At 54.0% G+C, this 19,279-nt stretch overlaps 1 protein-coding gene across 1 annotated transcript; it reads left to right on the top strand.

Moving 5' to 3' along the window:
- Positions 1-239: 239 nt before the first annotated feature.
- Positions 240-19,014, top strand: C2H8orf82 (chromosome 2 C8orf82 homolog). The gene is made up of 3 exons (XM_048841847.2): positions 240-452; positions 10,961-11,009; positions 17,206-19,014. Exons 1-3 carry the CDS (start codon positions 327-329, stop codon positions 17,649-17,651), a joined length of 621 nt encoding a protein of 206 aa, XP_048697804.1. The 5' UTR covers positions 240-326; the 3' UTR covers positions 17,652-19,014.
- Positions 19,015-19,279: the final 265 nt, after the last annotated feature.

Below are 19,279 nucleotides of genomic sequence, written 5' to 3'. Positions count from 1 at the left end.
GGCCAGTGCTGGGGGGAGGACCTGTGCTGGGGGGGTTAATTAGGGGAGGGGGAGACGGGCCGGACCGGCCAGTGCTGGGGGGGGTAATTGGGGTCAGACCGGCCAGTGCTGGGGGGGCTTAGTCGGGGGGGGGACAAGGGCGAGGCCAGCCATTACTGGGGGGGTAATGAGGGGGGCAAGGGCGGGGCCGGCCAGTGCTGGGGGGTGGGGGGGTTAATTGGGGCCGGCCCGGGGAGGGAGCCCGGGCCCGGAACGCGAGCGCAGGGCCGGGGAGCGGCTGCGCGGCCGGACCCGCCGCTCCAGGGTAACCGCGGCCGGCCCCGGCCATGAGGCTGCTCCGCGGCGGGCTCCGCTTCCTGCTGCGGCCCGCGGGCCCCGCCGCCTACACGCAGGGCCAGAGCCCCTCGCCCCGCGCCCGGGAGTATTTCTACTACGTCGACCACCAGGGCCAGGTGCGCCCCGGGCCGGGGGAGCGGAGCGGAGCGGAGGCCCCGGGGCCGGGCGAGCGGAGCGGAGGCCCCGGGGCCGGGGGAGCGGAGCGGAGGCCCCGGGGCCGGGGGAGCGGAGCGGAGGCCCCGGGGCCGGGGGAGCGGAGCGGAGCGGAGGCCCCGGGGCCGGGGGAGCGGAGCGGAGCGGAGGCCCCGGGGCCGGGGGAGCGGAGCGGAGCGGAGGCCCCGGGGCCGGGGGAGCGGAGCGGAGCGGAGGCCCCGGGGCCGGGGGAGCGGAGCGGAGCGGAGGCCGCGGGGCCCCGGGGCAGGGCAGACCCGGCTCTGCGGAGCCAGCCGACAGCCTGAGGCCGGAGATCCCGGGGAGCCCCCTGCCGTGGGGCCGAGCCTAGCGCTGCCCCAGCGGTGCCTGGCCCCAGGGGGCTGGCCGGGGTTGCTGGGCGCACTGAGCGGGGGGCTGTGGGGAGAGGAGAGGGGCTGGGGGGGAAGGGGGCCTGGGGAGACGCTGCCGCCTCTCCCCGTGGGCCAGGAGCTGAAAGTGGGGCTCGGGAGCCTCAGCAAACCCCACTGCGCCAGAGCCTGGCAGCCCCCCGTTTCCGCCAGGCAGCCCCGCCAGCCCCAAGTGTCCGAAAATCCTGAATCGGGCTCCCCGAAAATCATGCAGTGATGTAAACGTACTAGATTTGGGGTTCTTTTTGTTTGCCTTCTGTTTGTTGAGCCTTCAAGGGTGCACGTTTTGAAGCTATCTCCACGCCAGCCTAGAAACTTACTTTTTTGTTTAAGAATGGTGGCAAAAAATCGTCCCATACCCCCGTGACTCCAGGAGCTGGGGCTTTAAGGAAAGCAGTAATTATCATGTTTCAGAGTAGCAGTGGTGTTAGTCTGTATCCGCAAAAAGAAAAGGAGGACTTGTGGCACCTTAGAAACTAACCAATTTATTTGAGCATAAGCTTTCCTGAGCTACAGCTCACTTTATGCCAAATCATGAGAGTTGGCAGTGGCTAATTTCTAGTCACTAATGGAGCAGTAACAGCATCGACCACCAGGGCCAGGTGGGGTGGCCAGGAAGGATTTGATTTTTTCCTGGTAAATGTTGATTTCATCAAACACTCAGGAACCCACAAAATATTTCCATCCATCATGACCGACATTTACAGATAGGTAAAGTAAGAGAAATCCTGCTTGAGAACATACCAGGGTTTGATTTAAGGCTATTCACGTTGTATATTTTAACATGTGATGTTGTCAGTTTGTGTTTTAACATTTTACAAAGATTTAAAACTATTTGAATCTCAACATCTACGGGCATTAAGTAATTGTCTGACCCCCACCCCCCCAACAGTTTCCCACAAAGGTGAAAATTTACATCAATAAAAATTGAAAAAATACTTAAAATCCATAACTTTGCACAACTGTGAAGATGTAAATTGATAAAAATGATAACCGTTTAGTAATGAACATGGATATTATCAGATGAAATGATTAAAAAAAATAAATTCTGTCCAGTCTCATTATGTGGGACAAGGCAGAGCTGGGCACAAAATGAAGTTGCAGTAAGGTGAGATCACTGCTCCCAGCCTCCAGACAGGGAGAGCCCCTGTGTCCTCCTTCCAGCTCTGCCTCGAGGGGAGGGCTTGGCTGCGTTGTCTCTAAGAATGGCCTCTTCCCCCCCTTGCCGTGCATCTGAGTCGGGTCTCTTGCCTTGACAGACACCGACATAAATACAGGGGAGCAAATTAGAGTTTATTGTGCCTGTCGTGTCATCAGCAGGACCCCCAGATCCTCCGGCCACAGACTGTTGCTGCCAGTGCTTAAAAACTGCCCCTGACGATGCGAGGTTAGCGGTGGAAAGAACCCAGCTTGCTGTCTGGCTCCCAGGTGGGGAGGGAAGGGAGGGAGTTTGCAGGGCTGGCAGGTGTTGGGTCCCTAGGCCCCACTCCCACCCCTCAATCAATTCGTAGGCAGCTATGCTGTCCTCTGGTTCTTGGCCTTCAGGTGGCGACTGCGTCTGGATTGTGTGCAGTGTTTAGCTGTGTTGGTCCCAGAATATCAGAGAGACGGGGGGGGGGGGGGGGGGGGGTAATATGTTTTGTTGGATCAACTTCTGTTGGAGAGAGTTTCAAGCTTCTGTACTGCACAGACCTCTTCAGGTCTGGAGAAGGTGTTCAGAGGGTATGCCTACACTGCAATTAGACACCCATGGCTGGCCTGTGCTGGCTGACTTGGGCTAAGGGGCTGTTTAATTCTGATAGATGTTTGGGCTCGGGCTGCAGGCCTCTGGGACCTTCCCACCTTGCAGGTTCCGAGAGCCCAGGCTCCAGCCCTAGCCCGAACATCTAATGTGCGATTAAAGAGCCCCTTAGCCAGAGCCCCAGGAGACGGGTCAGCGGGGACAGGCCAGCGTGGGTTTTTAATGGCCGTGTAGACATACCCAACGGGTCACGGCTAAATACAAGCTGGACCAGGTTGTTTCACATAAGTAGTTCATGAATATTCTAAGGGACTATTCAAGGTGAAGTGGCCAATTAACACCCTTCCGGTCATAGAACAAAAAAAGGGAGTTATTGGGTTATTGATTGTTGTAAGACGCCATAAATCTGGTCTCTTTATTAAGATCATGATTTTTAGTGTCTAGCAAAGTTATGAATTTAACTCCGAGGCTCGTCTTTTGAAGGTGTTGTGCCGGTTTCCTGCGAAGATGAGAACTGAGAAGTCAGATATAGAACAATTGCTTTGTGGAAAGTCTTCACCCACAGTTTATACAGTGCTTTTGTCTTTTTCCTGTGTGAATTCATTTGAGAGCATAGTTATTGTCTGGTTTCACCCACATAGAATCATAGAATATCAGGGTTGGAAGGGACCTCAGGAGGTCATCTAGTCCAACCCCCTGCTCAAAGCAGGACCAATCCTCAATTAAATCATCCCAGCCAGGGCTTTGTCAAGCCTGACCTTAAAAACTTCTAAGGATAGAGATTCTACCACCTCCCTAGGTAACGCATTCCAGTGTTTCACCACCTTCCTAGTGAAAAAGTTTTTCCTAATATCCGACCTAAACCTCCCCCACTGCAACTTGAGACCATTACTCCTTGTCCTGTCATCTTCTACCACTGAGAACAGTCTAGAACCATCCTCTTTGGAACTACCTCTCAGGTAGTTGAAAGCAGCTATCAAATCCCCCCTCATTCTTCTCTTCTACAGACTAAACAATCCCGGTTCCCTCAGCCTCTCCTCATAAGTCATGTGTTCCAGACCCCTAATCATTTTTGTTGCCCTCCGCTGGAAGTTTTCCAATTTATCCACATCCTTCTTGTAGTGTGGGGCCCAAAACTGGACACAGTTCTCCAGATGAGGCCTCACCAATGTCGAATAGAGGGGAATGATCACGTCCCTCGATCTGCTGGCTATGCCCCTACGTATACATCCCAAAATGCCATTGGCCTTCTTGGCAACAAGGGCGCACTGTTGACTCATATCCAGCTTCTTGTCCACTGTCACCCCCAGGTCCTTTTCCGCAGAACTGCTGCCTAGCCATTCGGTCCCTAGTCTGTAGCTGTGCATTGGATTCTTCCGTCCTAAGTGCAGGACCCTGCACTTATCCTTGTTGAACCTCATCAGATTTCTTTTGGCCCAATCCTCCAATTTGTCTAGGTCCCTCTGTATCCTATCCCTACCTGCCACCGTATCTACCAGTACTAGTTTAGTATCATCCGCAAATTTGCTGAGAGTGCAATCCACACCATCCTCCAGATCATTTATGAAGATATTGAACAAAACCGGCCCCAGGACTGACCCTTGGTGCACTCCACTTGACACCAGCTGCCAACTAGACATGGAGCCATTGATCACTACCCGTTGAGCCCGTCAATCTAGCCAACTTTCTACCCACCTTATAGTCCATTCATCCAGCCCACACTTCTTTAACTTTCTGACAAAAATACTGTGGGAGACCGTTTCAAAAGCTTTGCTGAAGTCAAGAAACAATACATCCACTGCTTTCCCTTCATCCACAGAACCAGTTATCTCATCATAGAAGGCGATTAGATTAGTCAGGCATGACTTTCCCTTGGTGAATCCATGCTGACTGTTCCTGATCACTTTCCTCTCGTGTAAGTGCTTCAGGACTGATTCCTTGAGGACCTGCTCGATGATTTTTCCGGGGACTGAGGTGAGGCTGACTGGCCTGTAGTTCCCAGGATCCTCCTTCTTCCCTTTTTTAAAGATTGGCACTACATTAGCCTTTTTCCAGTTGTCCGGGACTTCCCCCGATCGCCACGAGTTTTCAAAGATCATGGCCAACAGCTCTGCAATCACAGCCGCCAATTCCTTCAGCACTCTCGGATGCAACGCATCCGGCCCCATGGACTTGTGCATGTCCAGCTTTTCTAAATAGTCCCAAACCACCTCTATCTCCACAGAGGGCTGGCCATCTCTTCCCCATTTTGTGATGCCCAGCGCAGCAGTCTGGGAGCTGATCTTGTTAGTGAAGACAGAGGCAAAAAAAGCATTGAGTACATTAGCTTTTTCCACATCCTCTGTCACTAGGTTGCCTCCCTCATTCAGTAAGGGGCCCACACTTTCCTTGGCTTTCTTCTTGTTGCCAACATACCTGAAGAAACCCTTCTTGTTACTCTTGACATCTCTTGCTAGCTGCAGCTCCAGGTGTGATTTCGCCCTCCTGATATCATTCCTACATGCCCGAGCAATATTTTTATACTCTTCCCTGGTCATATGTCGAACCTTCCACTTCTTGTAAGCTTCTTTTTTATGCTTAAGATCCGCTAGGATTTCACCATTAAGCCAAGCTGGTCGCCTGCCATATTTACTATTCTTTCGACTCATTGGGATGGTTTGTCCCTGTAACCTCAACAGGGATTCCTTGAAATACAGCCAGCTCTCCTGGACTCCTTTCCCCTTCAAGTTAGTCCCCCAGGGGATCCTGGCCATCCGTTCCCTGAGGGAGTCGAAGTCTGCTTTCCTGAAGTCCAGGGTCCGTATCCTGCTTACCTTTCTTCCCTGCGTCAGGATCCTGAACTCAACCAACTCATGGTCACTGCCTCCCAGATTCCCATCCACTTTTGCTTCCCCCACTAGTTCTACCCGGTTTGTGAGCAGCAGGTCAAGAAAAGCGCCCCCCCTAGTTGGCTCCTCTAGCACTTGCACCAGGAAATTGTCCCCTACGCTTTCCAAAAACTTCCTGGATTGTCTATGCACCGCTGTATTGCTCTCCCAGCAGATATCAGGAAAATTAAAGTCACCCATGAGAATCAGGGCATGCGACCTAGTAGCTTCCGTGAGCTGCCGGAAGAAAGCCTCATCTACCTCATCCCCCTGGTCCGGTGGTCTATAACTTCCTGGATTGTCTGTGCACCGCTGTATTGCTCTCCTGGCAGATATCAGGAAAATTAAAGTCACCCATGAGAACCAGGGCATGCGATCTAGTAGCTTCTGCGAGTTGCTGGAAGAAAGCCTCATCCACCTCATCCCCCTGGTCCGGTGGTCTATAGCAGACTCCCACCACTACATCACCCTTGTTGCACACACTTCTAAACTTAATCCAGAGACACTCAGGGTTTTTCTGCAGTTTTGTACCGGAGCTCTGAGCAGTCATACTGCTCCCTTACATACAGTGCTACACCCCCACCTTTTCTGCCCTGCCTGTCCTTCCTGAACAGTTTATAACCATCCATGACAGTACTCCAGTCATGTGAGTTATCCCACCAAGTCTCTGTTATTCCAATCACGTCATAATTCCTTGACATCACCAGGACCTCCAGTTCTCCCTGCTTGTTTCCAAGGCTTTGTGCATTTGTATATAGGCACTTGAGATAACCTGCTGATGGCCCCTTTTTCTCAGTATGAGGCAGGAGCCCTCCCCTCACAGACGTTCCTGCCATAACATAGTTGTTATGGGGGGATTTAATGCACTGGATGAGGTACAGCACATGTGATAGGCATGTGTAGGACCCATGGATCTTGAAAGGTGTGTTATGGGGGCATTGAACGCCATAGCAGAAGAGGTGTCAACAGGTTTTGCGTCTGTTCTGGCAGAGTCTGGTGCCACTTTGAGTTGGTGGGTCCTGGTGTATGGGGAGCTTGCTTCTAATGAGAGCTTGATAAGGTTGGGTGTGGGTGTTTGAAGGCCAGAAGAGGGGGTTTGGGAAAGATTTCTTTCCTGTTGGGGTCCCCATCAAGTATGCATTATAACTGTTTAGTGTTACCCTGTATGGGTTCCAGTGTGGGGTGGTAGGTGACACTGACAAAGCGGGACTGTTCTTAATGTTTCCTCTGAATAGTGTGGGGGTGCCTCAGTTTCCCCTAGGCAGTTCTTAAGTATCTAGGTGGTGGGGTAAGGGTGTATGATCATTGCAGAGCCCTAGAGGGCAGGTGTGTGCAGGGGTCTGGACACAGAGAATGGCCGACACCCTGTTTCCTGGTAACTGATGGCCTGGGCCCTTCCCCCCTGCAAGGTGAGAGCTAAAGGGTTGGAGAACAAAGGAATCAGGTGCCCTCCTGGCCCAGGACAGGAACAAAGCCCAGAGGAGGAGGGAGCTGGAGGGAGTTTCAGTTTGAGGCTGGCTGGGGACATGGAGTGAAGGGCAGACGTGGTTGTCTGACTCACCGCCCCCCAAAATGGACCCAGCTGAGGGGTCCCGTTCTCTGCACCTACAAGCTCTGTTTTAGACCATGTTCCTGTCGTTTAATAAACCTTCTGTTTTACTGGCTGGCTGAGAGTCGCGTCTGACTGTGAAGTTGGGGGGCAGGATCATCTGGCTTCCCCAGGAGCCCCGCCTGAGCGGACTTGCTGTGGGAAGCGCACGGAGGGGCAGAGGAGGCTGAATGCTCTGAGGTCAGACCCAGGAAGGTGGAAGCTGTGTGAGCTGTGTGTCCTGAAGACGGGCTGTTCACAGAAAGGCGACTGCCCCAGAGTCCTGCCTGGCTTCATGGGGAGCAGTTCCAGAGCCTCGCCCAGGGACTCCATGACCGTGACAACTAGAGATGTGAAGTCAGAGAGTTTCTTTTCTGTATTGAAGCAGGTTCTTTTGGGGCATTTGTGGCCTCTTCCATGACATGATCTACTTCTCTGGTGACGTGTCCTTGTTTAGTGAAGGTAGATTTAAGTATGTTAATGTGTGTATCCTGGACTTTCTCCTCAGAGCATATTCTGTGGTATCTGAGTGCCTGACTGTAGATAACAGATTTATTTCTTGGTGTGTTTGGGGTTGTTACTGGATGTGTGATCTGTGAGTGTTTTGTATGTAGTTGTCTGTAGGGTTCCATTGCTGAAGCTGATCGTGGTGTGCAGGAAGTTGATGCCGGTGCAGGAATGTTCTAGAGAGAGTTTAATGGATGGGTGCTGGTTGTTGAAGTTTTGGTGGAAATCTACAAGGGAGCTTAGGTCATCTGTCCAGATATATCTCAGGTATGTCATTGGTTTCATGGTGCATTTGTCCAGAAATTCCTCCTCAAGGTGCCCATGAAGAAGTTGGCATATTGGGGAGCCATTACCCATTGCTGTTCCCATTGTTGCTGAATGTGAAATTGTTATGGGTGAGGGTGTAATGGATGAGTTTGGAGATGTGTTTGGGGTGGATACCTGAGTGTTGTCATTGTTTTGTAGATATTTGAGGAAGGCAGCCATGCCGTCATTGTGAGGAATGTTGTTGTATAGGGAGGTGACGTCCGTGGTGGTAAGGATGGTGTTCTGAAGGAGGCAGTTAATGTTGTAAAGTTTCTGGAGGAAGTTGGTTGTGTCCTGGAGCAAGCTGGCCCTTTGTGTGGCGAGTGCGTTGAGGATGGTTTCTATGAATCCTGATCTTACTTCAGTAAGAGTACGATGGCCAGATATGATGGACCTGCCTGGGCTCCCTTCGGAGGCATGTAGAGGGTCCCTGGGGTGGTCTCATGGGGGGGTGAGGTTGTATAGTTTCTCTTGGAGTTGTTTGGGGAAGGATTTGATGGCATCCTTTAAATTCCTGGTGAATTGTGGTGTGGGGTCTTCTTTGAGTTTCTTATAGTAAGTGGTGTCTGAGAGTGTCAATTGGCCTCGTTGACATAGTCGTCATGGTCAAGAACTACGATGGCACCCCCTCCGTCTGCTGGTTTGATTGTTTTCTGGTGGCTAGATTTCAGGACTGTATAGCTGTCCTCTTGATGGTGGAGGGATTGTGGTGGTTGTGATTTGTGTTAAGGATTTCACAGCCAATCAATGTAACGATCAAGTTTGTGGTTTTGTCCACTGTGTGGTGTCGTCAGAGGGTTCTTTTTTCCTATGATTGTCGGTGGGAACACGGTAGTTGTGGGTGGTGTCGTCATTGTTGTGAAAGAATCCTGGGAGGCAGAGGTGGCAAAAGATTTCTTCTAGCTCTCCACATGTTAGTATGGTATCAGGTTCTGTGATGGGGCAGAAGTTCGGTCCCTTGGAGAGGACAGATAATTCACCTCCGATTAGGGGTTGTCCTGATAAACTGATGACATTGGTGTGTCATGGAGTGCTGTGGAGTCTCCCAGAAGTGGTGGTCTGTGAGTTGTGAAGTTTGTTGTAGTTGGTTCCACTTTTGTTGTTGTGTTGGATGGCTGTTGTCAGGTGTTTTTTGTCTGGATTGTGCATGGTTGGCGTAAAGTGACAGTTCCCCAGTTGTGCCACCAGGTGGTGCTAAAACGCTAACAATGCATATTACCGTGCCAAAGTCCTCAAATAAGTGACTGTAAGCGCAGCCTGATCCCTGCCATCACCCAAGGGTGGCCCAGCCCCAGAAGGAAGGGGCTGGGGACCGGTGAGGCTGTGTCCGTTCCAGCCTGAAGGATGGAGGCGACGTCGCTCGGTAATGGGTGGGGCGGTAGCTTTGCTGAGGTTGCTGTCTGGTTCAAATGCAGGGTCAGGTTGGTGGGGAGAGGCCCTTGGCTAAGAGGCTATTGCAATACGCTCGCATGGCGCCTCTGACCCTGTCCCCCTCTAGCAGCCGGCTCCAGTGACGAGAGCCGCCTGCTACGGACTCCCAGCTAATGGAGTTACTCTCCTAGGCCAAGCCGTAGCAGCCTGTGCCCGGGTTAGTTACACTGTGTATGAACTGTGGACAAACCCTGGGGAGCAGACTCCTCTCTGCCAGGAGGCAGATGAAATCTGTTCCTTGTTTCGTTTGGGGGAATTCCTGGCTCCTTGGAGCCAACAGCAGCTCCCCTCTGCCCCCACCATGCCCCCTTCTGCTCTCCTCTGATTCATGCAGGTGGCTGCAGCGCTGAGGAAAGGCCTTCCAGCATCCATTAATGCCACCCCTAAAGCAGCCAGGCAAATTGTTGCTGAGCAAACTGCAGTCACTCCCCTTGCTTGCCAGGGGCTGGAGGGCACCGTCCATGCAGCATCACTGCCAGGAGCAAAGGGGATCGAGGCTGGGTTTCCCAGGCAGGATAGCAGCATGCTAGCTGTAGGGTCAGCAGGCTGGCCTGCTTTCAAAGCCAAGTGAAACTTATTAATAAGCCCCATGTGAGATCTCAATCCTGGGACGCATCAGACCGATGAAATAGTCTCTTCTGGGCTTGGGAAGTTCCATCTGGCCCTCTTCTAACCCTCCGGGCTGTTTGTGCCTCTCTAATCCATTAGCCTCAATTGATCATTTTTTCTGCATTAGCCACCTACTGAATTAACGGTGAATTAGTCATAGCGGGAGAGATTAGGAGTTGTAATTAGTGCTAAAGAAGCATCTGCAGTGCTGAGATGTGTCTGCCTGCTCTGTACATTAATGATCCTGGCGAATTCAGGTTTTGTGGCTGTTTGTGGCTGCTGCAGAATTGCCCCTTTCTGCTGTGGGGAGCAGGGATGGATGGCCTCATTTTCAACGAGGCCGAGTGTCCAGAGGACCCCTGATTTCAGTGGGAGCCGCAGGTGCTCAGCACATCTGAGAATCGGCCCGCTTGTTAGTTCCCACTGGTAGGAACAAGACCCGGGGAGGGGACGGCTGCATGGCCAAAACATCAGAGGCCCAGTTCTCTTCACAACCCCAGAGGACACTGGAAACTCCTTGTGGCTCCAGTGAGTTACTCGTTCCCTGCAGCTGGGCAGGGGGGCGCCTGGCTGGACGTAGCTTTCGGCAGCACCGTGTTCATGTGTAAACTGGGATGAGAGGAGCAAATAGGAAGCTGGGATCATTGACTGGATGCGGCGACAACATGGAGCAGCTGCTCCAAAGCAGAGTCAATGTCCAGCGCAGGTGCACGTTGGCAAGGGCCAGTCGGTCTCACCTAATTTGTATCATGTTGGGGCCCATTGTAGCCTCATCCTGAGACTGCAGGTCTCTGCCTGCCATTCTCCATCATGATCAAAGGGCAGCCACAGAGCTCCACGGACCATGCTTTGCCCATGCCATAGGGTAGGATAGTTGGGCCATGGACTCCTGGAGCCGCAGACGCAAGGCTCTGAAATGTCTCCCATGGCCTCTGGGGCAAGGGCCTCTGGAGGAGCCCCGCTGTGCTGTGGCAGGTTGATCTTCACCGTCCACCTCTCTTGCCTTGTTTTGCAGCTTTTCCTGGACGATGCCAAAGTGAAGAACTTCATCACCTGTTTTAAAGGTAACACCTTCCCTTCCCCGCACACTGGGCCCCTGTACCATATGCCCGGTTCTGCTCTCCCTTGTCACCTCTCCAATGAAGGGATGAGTTCTCTTCCCCTGTCTGTGAACTTGGCACTTGCAAGCTAAGCAGGATTGGGCTGGCTCAGCATTTGGATGGGAGACCTGTGAGGAAAATCTCCCCTGCCCCAGGAAGGGGAGAGAGTGAATCAGTAGGGAATTCTCTCTCCTCAGAATTGTTACTCATCCGATGGGACCCTATGGGGTGCTCTCCCGTCTGGGGCGGTGCAGACTCCAGTGAAGCACTCAGGGGCGCTGTGCTGCAGGGAGCAGGAGGGGGGTGTTCTCCCCTCTGAGTCAGCGTTGGCCCCACTGCCCTAGCATGGTGCTAGGAGATGCCGTGCTATTCAAATTGCCATTTTTTAGCTGAGGCATGAAACTCAGCCCCCTAGGGCCCTGTGCGCTCCCTTTCCCACCGCTCTGGGTCAAGGTCTCTCTCCTGATTCGAGGGAGGCGTGGAGAGGGGCGTGCTGAACCGAGCGGTGCCTCCTGGCTCAGCTCCTTCCCCTAGCTGCCTCTCGGTTGAACAGCTGTGCCGACACCAGGCAGTGCTTGGAAAGGGCCAAGCGGCTCCTGAGAGCACTTGGTGAGGAAAGAGGCAGGCATGTGTAGTCAGACAGTGCTGTCCTCCCAGGATCTCTGGCCACCGCTGCCCTCTGCCAGGTGGAAACCATCAGACCCCTTCGTTGGGTGACCATGCTGCCCTCTAGTGGCTGCAGCCCTCCAAGGCCGCTACTGCTGCGCGGGTGTGAGTGTGTCCCAGGCTATCACTGGTAAATCTATATTCTGCTGCACTTCCTAGGCATGGAGACCCATGGTGCGGTGTGAGGGATCTAACTCAGCTCAGTTCTCCAGCCCCACCGCTGATCACCCGTGGGTCCCACTGCAGAAACCCAGTCTCCCTTGCTGCTCGCAGGAGGGTGTTAGTCTGGGGTCTGCCTGCAGGACTCCTGCACTGACTTCCTCCACACTCGCTGCTGCGATCTGAGCTGTGTCACACACCCCTTTGCAGGGACAGAAGGGGAGCGGCCCGGCTGGGATCGTGAAACTGAGAGCCCCATGGGAACGTTCAGGGCTAAGCCTGGAGATGATTTCTAAAATCCCCTCATTTAGCTCCTCTGCAGGATTTTTATCTTCCTCTGGAGCCGCACTCATCCCCTTCTCATGGGCTGGTGTTTAAGAGCTGCGTGTGCGATTGTAATCCTTAATCGGGCTCTGAAAATCACGGCTGGCTGATCACCGGAGACAGATGGACCTGAGTGTTATTAGAGCAAGTCAGCCACAGGCAAATCCTTGCCCCCCTGTACCAGCAGCCTGCTGGGCCTGGAGCAGTGGGTGAGGAGAGAATGTGATTTAAATGGGTTCAATGGGAGGTTGCTTTGATATTCGTTCTCGCCCCTCGTAGCCTGGCTGAGCGCAGAGGGGTTTGGGTCAGTGAAGCCCGTCACATCACGGTGCCATGTTCCCTCTTAGCAGGTCCCTGTTAATCTGCTACCGCCCCCATAACCCTACCCCCTCGTCAGAGGCTGCAACAACTGGCCAGTTAAACCTTAAATGGGGCTTTAAGATCCACCGATGTTTTCACACGAGCTGAAAAATGGGATTTAGACCCTAAGTCCCCTGAGCCGCTTCCTGCCAATGGCCCTGCTTGGCCTGCCACCCCTTAGCAATGTGTCTCACCAGGCTTGTTGTGAGCATGCCAGCGGGGTCTGTCCCTCTCCTGAATGGGCCACCTGACAGCTACCCCTTGCTGTGTTCCCTGGCCATTACATCAGCTTCCCCACTTCTTAACAATTAGGGTTTGGGGCGGGGGAAACGAGCAGTCATGAGTCCCAAACCTTGCCCCGCAGAACAGAGCAAACTGCAGCCCCCCACAACTTTAAATATAGCTCTGCAGCCGCAGAGACTACAGGTCCCAGCATGCAATGCTGAATCTTCATCTGGGCTGCTTTCTGCTCAGGTCAAGACGGAGATTGGGGGAGCGAATAGGTCTGTCCCACTGCGACCAAAGCCCAGGGTCTCTTGGCTGCAGGCACAGCTAGGCCTCTTACTACCCGGCATCTGGGACTTCTCTCTAGTCCTGGCACAGTCTTTGAGCTCCAGCTCCATTTCGGTCCATCCCAGTTAGTGTTTGCAATTTTGTTTTTCTCCAGCAGCAAATTTCCTGGCAAAGACAGTGCAGTGCCTGTTGCACATTTATTTCATTTGCGCAACCAGAGGGATTCAGCTCTTGCCAGTCACAACTTCTGTTCACTTCTCCCCTACCTGTTAAACCTTCTGAGCCTTCTGCCTGTTTCACTCTCTCTACGGCCCGGATTGAAAGAGGCAGTAGAGGGCGAGCGGCTACTGTTGGCTTCCCCTCGCTGTATTTTGGGTGAACAATCAGCCACAATATGTCCACCCCCTTCCTGGCACCGTTCTGGAAGAAAGCTGTGACATTGCTTGATAAAGGAGGCGAGGAGAAACAAAGGAATAAAAGATACCATTAGCGAACAAAAATGGATCCACACAGCAGGGTCTAAACTAATAAATACTGGGAAGTAATTTGCTTTTGCCAAATGACTTCTCCCTGAGCTGCAGGTTTTCCATAAGCTCTCAGCAGCTCTAGCTGGCCCAGTAGGTGCAGAGGCAGCATTGCTGCTAAATAGTATTTTAAAGGTGATTTGTGAATTGCCTGATTGCTCTAGGACACAATTCACTTGGCAAGCAGGCAGCTGTGACTTCATTATCTTTGTTACATAAAGCTAACCTGAAAACGCATCTCGTGAGCTTTCAGAGGGGTTGCCGTGTTAGTCTGTATCAGCAAAAACAACAACGAGTCCTTGTGGCACCTTAGAGACCAACAACTGTATTTGGGCATAAGCTTTCGTGGGCTAAAACCCACTTCATCAAATGCATGAAGTGGAAAATACAGTAGGGAGGTATAAATACACAGCCTATGAAAAGATGGGCATTGCCTTACCAAGGGGGGGGTGAGTGCTAACGAGCCAATTCAATTAAGGTGGAAGTGGGCTATTCTCAACAGTTGAGAAGAAGGGGTGGAAATCACTTTTGTAGTGCTAACGAGGCCCATGTAAACAAGGTGGCCCGTTTCAAACAGTTGACAAGAAGGTGAGAGTCTCAGCAGGGGGAAATTAGTTTTTGCAGTGACCCACAAGATGCCTCAACAACTCCTTGTTTTTTCCCGTGAGCTTGTGCCCCTTGAAAGATCCGTGAGCGACAAAGCTGGCCAGCGCTGGCATCGGGCTTCATTATGGGAACAGCCTGGCAGCTGTGGGGGGGGGGAATGGGCAAATGTTCCCTGGCCAAACTCAGCTGCTTCACTATGACCAGCTAGAGTCCTCCGCCAAAGGAGAGTCGCCCAGCCTGCCAGTGTGACTTGCTGTCACCCCTCCTTTGTGCACACACTTCCCTGAGCTACAGTCGGAGCTGGCTTGTGCTGGTGTGGATCTCTGGAGTGGCTCTAGGTGTCTGGGGTGGAAGTTGAGATGGGAATCTGGCCGGAGTTCTTGGGAAGCATTGTAGTCAGCACGTAGGTTTCAGCAAGTGACTTCTACCTCTGTGGAAAACAGGGTGATTGCATCTCATCCGAGGATTCAGGCATCCTGTTAGGTTTCCTTTAGCCCATTCCCCAGGGACCAGTGCAAGATCAGTCCCTGTCCATTCACCAGCACTTTGCCCAGTCCCAAACTCCTTCCTTTGGGCAACTGCTCCACGGCTCAACAGGCCTTGCTGTGAGGAAGCTCTTTTGTTCGGCACGTCAGGGAGGAGGGTCTGGTGGCTAAGGCATGCGGCTCTGTCACTGGACAAGTCCCTTAGTCTCTCTGTGTGTCAGTCCCCCATTGGTAAAATGGAGGTAACTGCACTTCCCTACCTGACGGGGGCAGGAGGGGAGGGTACATAAATGGCTGTTTGTAAGGCACTCTCATGACTGGCCTTTGTCCCAGTAGTACTGAAGAACCTAGACAGATCAGTGTCATCCCCTTGCTTTTAGCTGTTGTAATTCTCTGAGTTTCATTGCTCTGCCCCAGCCAAAGCCCTCTCTGCACACACACAACTGAAGTCCTGTAATGTCGGTCAGTGTCCTTGCCCCTGTTGGTTAACTGAGCCAGAGAGCCATTAAGAGACTTTTCCCAAGGTCACGCAGCATCTCAGTGGCAGAGCTGGGCATAGACCTCTATAGTCCTCTCTCCTCCCCTCTGTGCGTCACTTGCCTTTTTAGATTGTAAATTCCTCGAGGAAGTGACTGTCTTCATGTATCATATGTTCAGCCCCAAACCCAACTTGAGTCCAGTCCAGGCCTCTGGCTGCTATTGTAATACATTTCCCTAAATAACGATTGGATCATACGTCTTCTCTTATACCCCTGGGACCACCCTCGAGAACTCTTCTCACGCTTTTAAACCCTGTGGGGAATATTTCCAACCCCACGTGCACTGACCGATGGGGCTTCCCGTTTTCAAATAATCATTTGTGTCGGTTTTCAAGAATATGTGAGATCTTGGCAATAGATTTAAAAGCAAACGAGAGAGAGACTGTGACAAATGGAGCAGGGCTCTGCCGGGAGGGCTATGCTGGTGCCCTCTCGTCTGGTAATGAATGTGTGGCTCATTTTCTGTGGCGCTCACCATGTGCAAGGCACTTTCCAAAGACAAAAGGGCCCCACCCCAAAGAACCTCCATTGGAGAAGACGTGAGCTGAGGGGCACAACATGCGAGGGATGTGATCAGGGTGGCCTTGGTCACTCAAGTTAACACTGGGGGTTTTTCGTGAGCTGGCTAGGTTCTCCCCAGGCAGCCCCAGCCTTCCCATAAGCAGCCAGTTAGTTTCTGTAGGCCCAAAGACTGGCATGCAGAGGGGACATGGCCCTGCAGAGGAGCTCGGGAAGGATGTTCCATGCAAAGGCAGTGGGACAGGAGGACAGACAAAGGTCCTCTGGAAGGAATGGCTAAATGGGCCCTTGAGACCTGGAGAAGTGGGTAGGGTGACTAGAAGGCAAGTGTGAAAAATCAGGACCCTGTTTTGGAGGGGCGGGCCGGCATAGTTGCATATAAAAGACAAAGCCCCTAGCATTGGGAAGTCGGGTCACCTTAAGAGGGGAGAAGAAGGGGAGACGGGGGGGAGGGGCTGAGGAGGAGACAACGCTGAAAGCCAGAGCCAAGGAGTTTGGATTTCATATGGTGAAGAAAGGGGAGCCATCAGAGGGATTCAGGGAGGGGGGTGAAAGAAGGAAATGGAGGAGCAAAGAACAGGGTCTCCTGTCCCTCTCTCTTTCCTGCTTCCTGGCCACAGAGCAAAGCCATGAAACTAGCCAGATCTTGTGTGTTTCACTTTCCTGCTTTGCCCACTTAGGGGGATAAGTGGGAGTCTGGCAAGAGAGGAGCTGTCAGTGCTAGGCTGGCCTCTGTAGTGCTCTGGTGCAACTCGAGAGTGCCCCCAGGAGGTTCAAGCCCCCCGGGGAAAGAGGTCTGACGGGGCCCCTTGGTTCTAAAGATCATGCCGACTATGCAAGGCTGGAAGCAGAGTGTCCAGAGAGCTGTAGGTGGCCAGTAACAGAAAGGGCTGATTCCTTAGCCCCATACAGCCCGGAGCAGCCTGTCAGAAGACACCTGGAGATGCGCGGCGTGCAGTCAGCAGAGAGATGAATGCGGGGGCCTTTTAGAGACTGGAATTAATCAGGAGTGATATTTCCAGCCTCCTGATTAGCCTGGCAGAGCTCTGGAGGTGGAAGGGACCAGGTGCAGCTTTGCTCATTTCCAAGGGAGACATTGTTTAAAGGCCTGTAACTGCATTGGAATAACAGGCAATGGGGAGGAGGCTGCTCCCTGAATCAGAACAGGGCATCTCCAAGAGCAGATCAGTCAACAGGCCCATGCGAGGCCTGGGGGCCTCCGTCCTCCTCAGCGTGCACTTTGAGTTGGGTTTGGCGTGAATTGCAGCCCAGAGTGAGTCCCGTGCCGCGGTTCCCGAGCCCCCTCAGGGAACGTGCCTTTCGCTGGCCTGGCATATGGGGCTTCTAATGAAGGTGCTCGCTGCCGGTGGGAGGCGTGTTGGGTAAAACAGGCTTCAGCATTGCAGTGCACATCGATCTAGTTCACCGGCCTCTGAACCCCCCGTGGTTTCTCTCTGCTTCCCAGATAAGAAGTTCCTCGCCTTCTTCTTCAAACAACTGCAGCTGAACCGGAGTGGGCGCTACCAGGACGCCTTCCCCTACCTCTCCCCCTGCGGCCGAGAGCACAACTTCGTGCGCTGCGACGACCGCCCCATCGTCTTCACCCACCTGCTGCGGGGCCAGGCGGGCGAGGAGCTGCTCTCCTACTGCGGTGGCGGAGACAGGCTGGCGGTCAGCTTCGAGCCGGAGAAGCTAGTGATGCTCCCTGAGAACGGGCGTGTCTACCACCCGGGCCCGCAGAAAGCCGGCGGCGTGGGGCTGGTGAAATCAGCCCTGGCCTTCGAGCTGAGCCCCTGCTTTGAGTACAGCCAGGGCGCCGGCAGGCCCCCCACCCACTTCCGCTGGCAGGGCAAGCGGTGCACCCTCACCAACGAGCTGCTACAACTGATCCGCTCGGGCAGCAGTGCCTGAGCCAGGGCCTCGCCAGTGAGGCTGCCTGGCCCAGAGCTTGGCCCTCGGCAGCTATGCTGGGTGCATCCCAACAGCCGGAGGAGAACACCTCCCTGGCGCTCACTGGAGCAGGTCGCACCCAGCCCCCTCTCTGCAGCCCACCCTTGGCTGCCCTGCCATACGTAGGCCACCTTGGGCCAAGCAGCCCCGGGGCTGGCTGCTTGCGGGGCCTCCATGGGCCTCTTCTCCAACTGGGGTGTGGGTGCCCTCGAACCCCAGGGGCTGCATGTAAGGCTCTAGATTGGGCTGGGCGGCCCTGACCTCCGACAGCCACCTCTTAGTGGGAGCAGAAGCTCTTGTCCCCTCTGGTCCAAGCAGATGGCCAAGCCGGAGATGAACGGAGCCCCTGGTTTGCCATTGCGTGGGGAGCTGGGCTGGGATTCTGTCCCTGGAGAGCAGCGGGGGGTGGGGCAGACCCAGAATCCATGATTCCCTCACCTGTGGCCCTACAAACTCCACAGCCCAGGGCCCCTCTCCTCCCTCAGCCCCTCTCCTCTCTCACCACCTCCCCATTTTAAGGATCTGCGAATTCAGTGTGGGCCCGGGGCCTACTGCATTGCTTGTTGCTCAGTGTGTCTGCCCTTCCTCAGCGCAGAAAGCGGTGAGCGCTGTGGGGAAAGAGCCCGCTGATTGACTCGCCCCCACCCCCACCCCCCCCACACACACACACCACGCCAAGAACAGATCTGCCCTGTCCCTCCTGCCTGTCCATAGCAGGAGAGGCTGCTGGGAGTGGAAGGAGAGAATTGGCAAGATTAGCCTCCGTGCCCCCAGCCGGCTGCCTGCGCCCCATTGCCCTGCTCGGCAGCTTCTTGCCATGCTGAGCCATGGGGCCCGTGGTGCTTTGTGCTGGTACAGATCCCTGCCTAGGCAGGCTCCTCTGAGCTCCTGGGTGGCTGAGTGGGACGGCTCGTGGGAGCCTAGCAGTGCTCGCAGCAAGGCTCCGGCGTGTTTATCTCTGGCACGCTCTGAACCGGGAGGGCTGGGATTAGTCAGGGGAACCAGGAGCTTAAATTGCCGTAATAACAGTGTTTAAAAAACTCTCTGCTGTTTCATAACTGCGCTCTGCAGATAACCTGACCCACCCAGCTCCCCTGGCTGCAGCTTGCTACTGGGGAGACACAGGGGCAGTGGGGAGGACTCACACCATGGCCTGGGACCTCTAGAAACCTGGTTCCAGTTCTGACTCAGTTTCCAGCCAGCAGCTATTCTCAGTCAGCCGCAGTCACAGTTTGCCATCTCTGCTCCCAAGAGGCTCGGGAATGGGGGCCGGGGGGATGAGGACTTAGGGGCACCTGCAGAGCAGTGGGGCTGAGTGCGGGGCTGGATTGGGGGGGTTGGGGGCGTCTGCAGAGCAGTGGGTCTGAGTGTGGGGCTGGAAGAGGAGGGGGACTATGGGTCAGGACTGGTCTGCTGAAGGAATCTTTACCAGCCCAGCAATGTCAGTTTGGAGTGTGAAAACCCCACCCTCCGAGCCGCCGGAGCCCTGCTAGCAAAAGCCCCAGGCTAGGCACGGCCAAACCAGCCAAAAAGCCCCTTTGCCGAGGTCTGTTCCGTGAGGGGAGCCGGGTTAAGCTAGACTGACAGAA

Source organism: Caretta caretta, chromosome 2, assembly GCF_965140235.1.
Source record: "Caretta caretta isolate rCarCar2 chromosome 2, rCarCar1.hap1, whole genome shotgun sequence".
Taxonomy (NCBI): domain Eukaryota; kingdom Metazoa; phylum Chordata; order Testudines; family Cheloniidae; genus Caretta; species Caretta caretta.
This window is presented reverse-complemented; position numbering and strand designations above follow the sequence as displayed.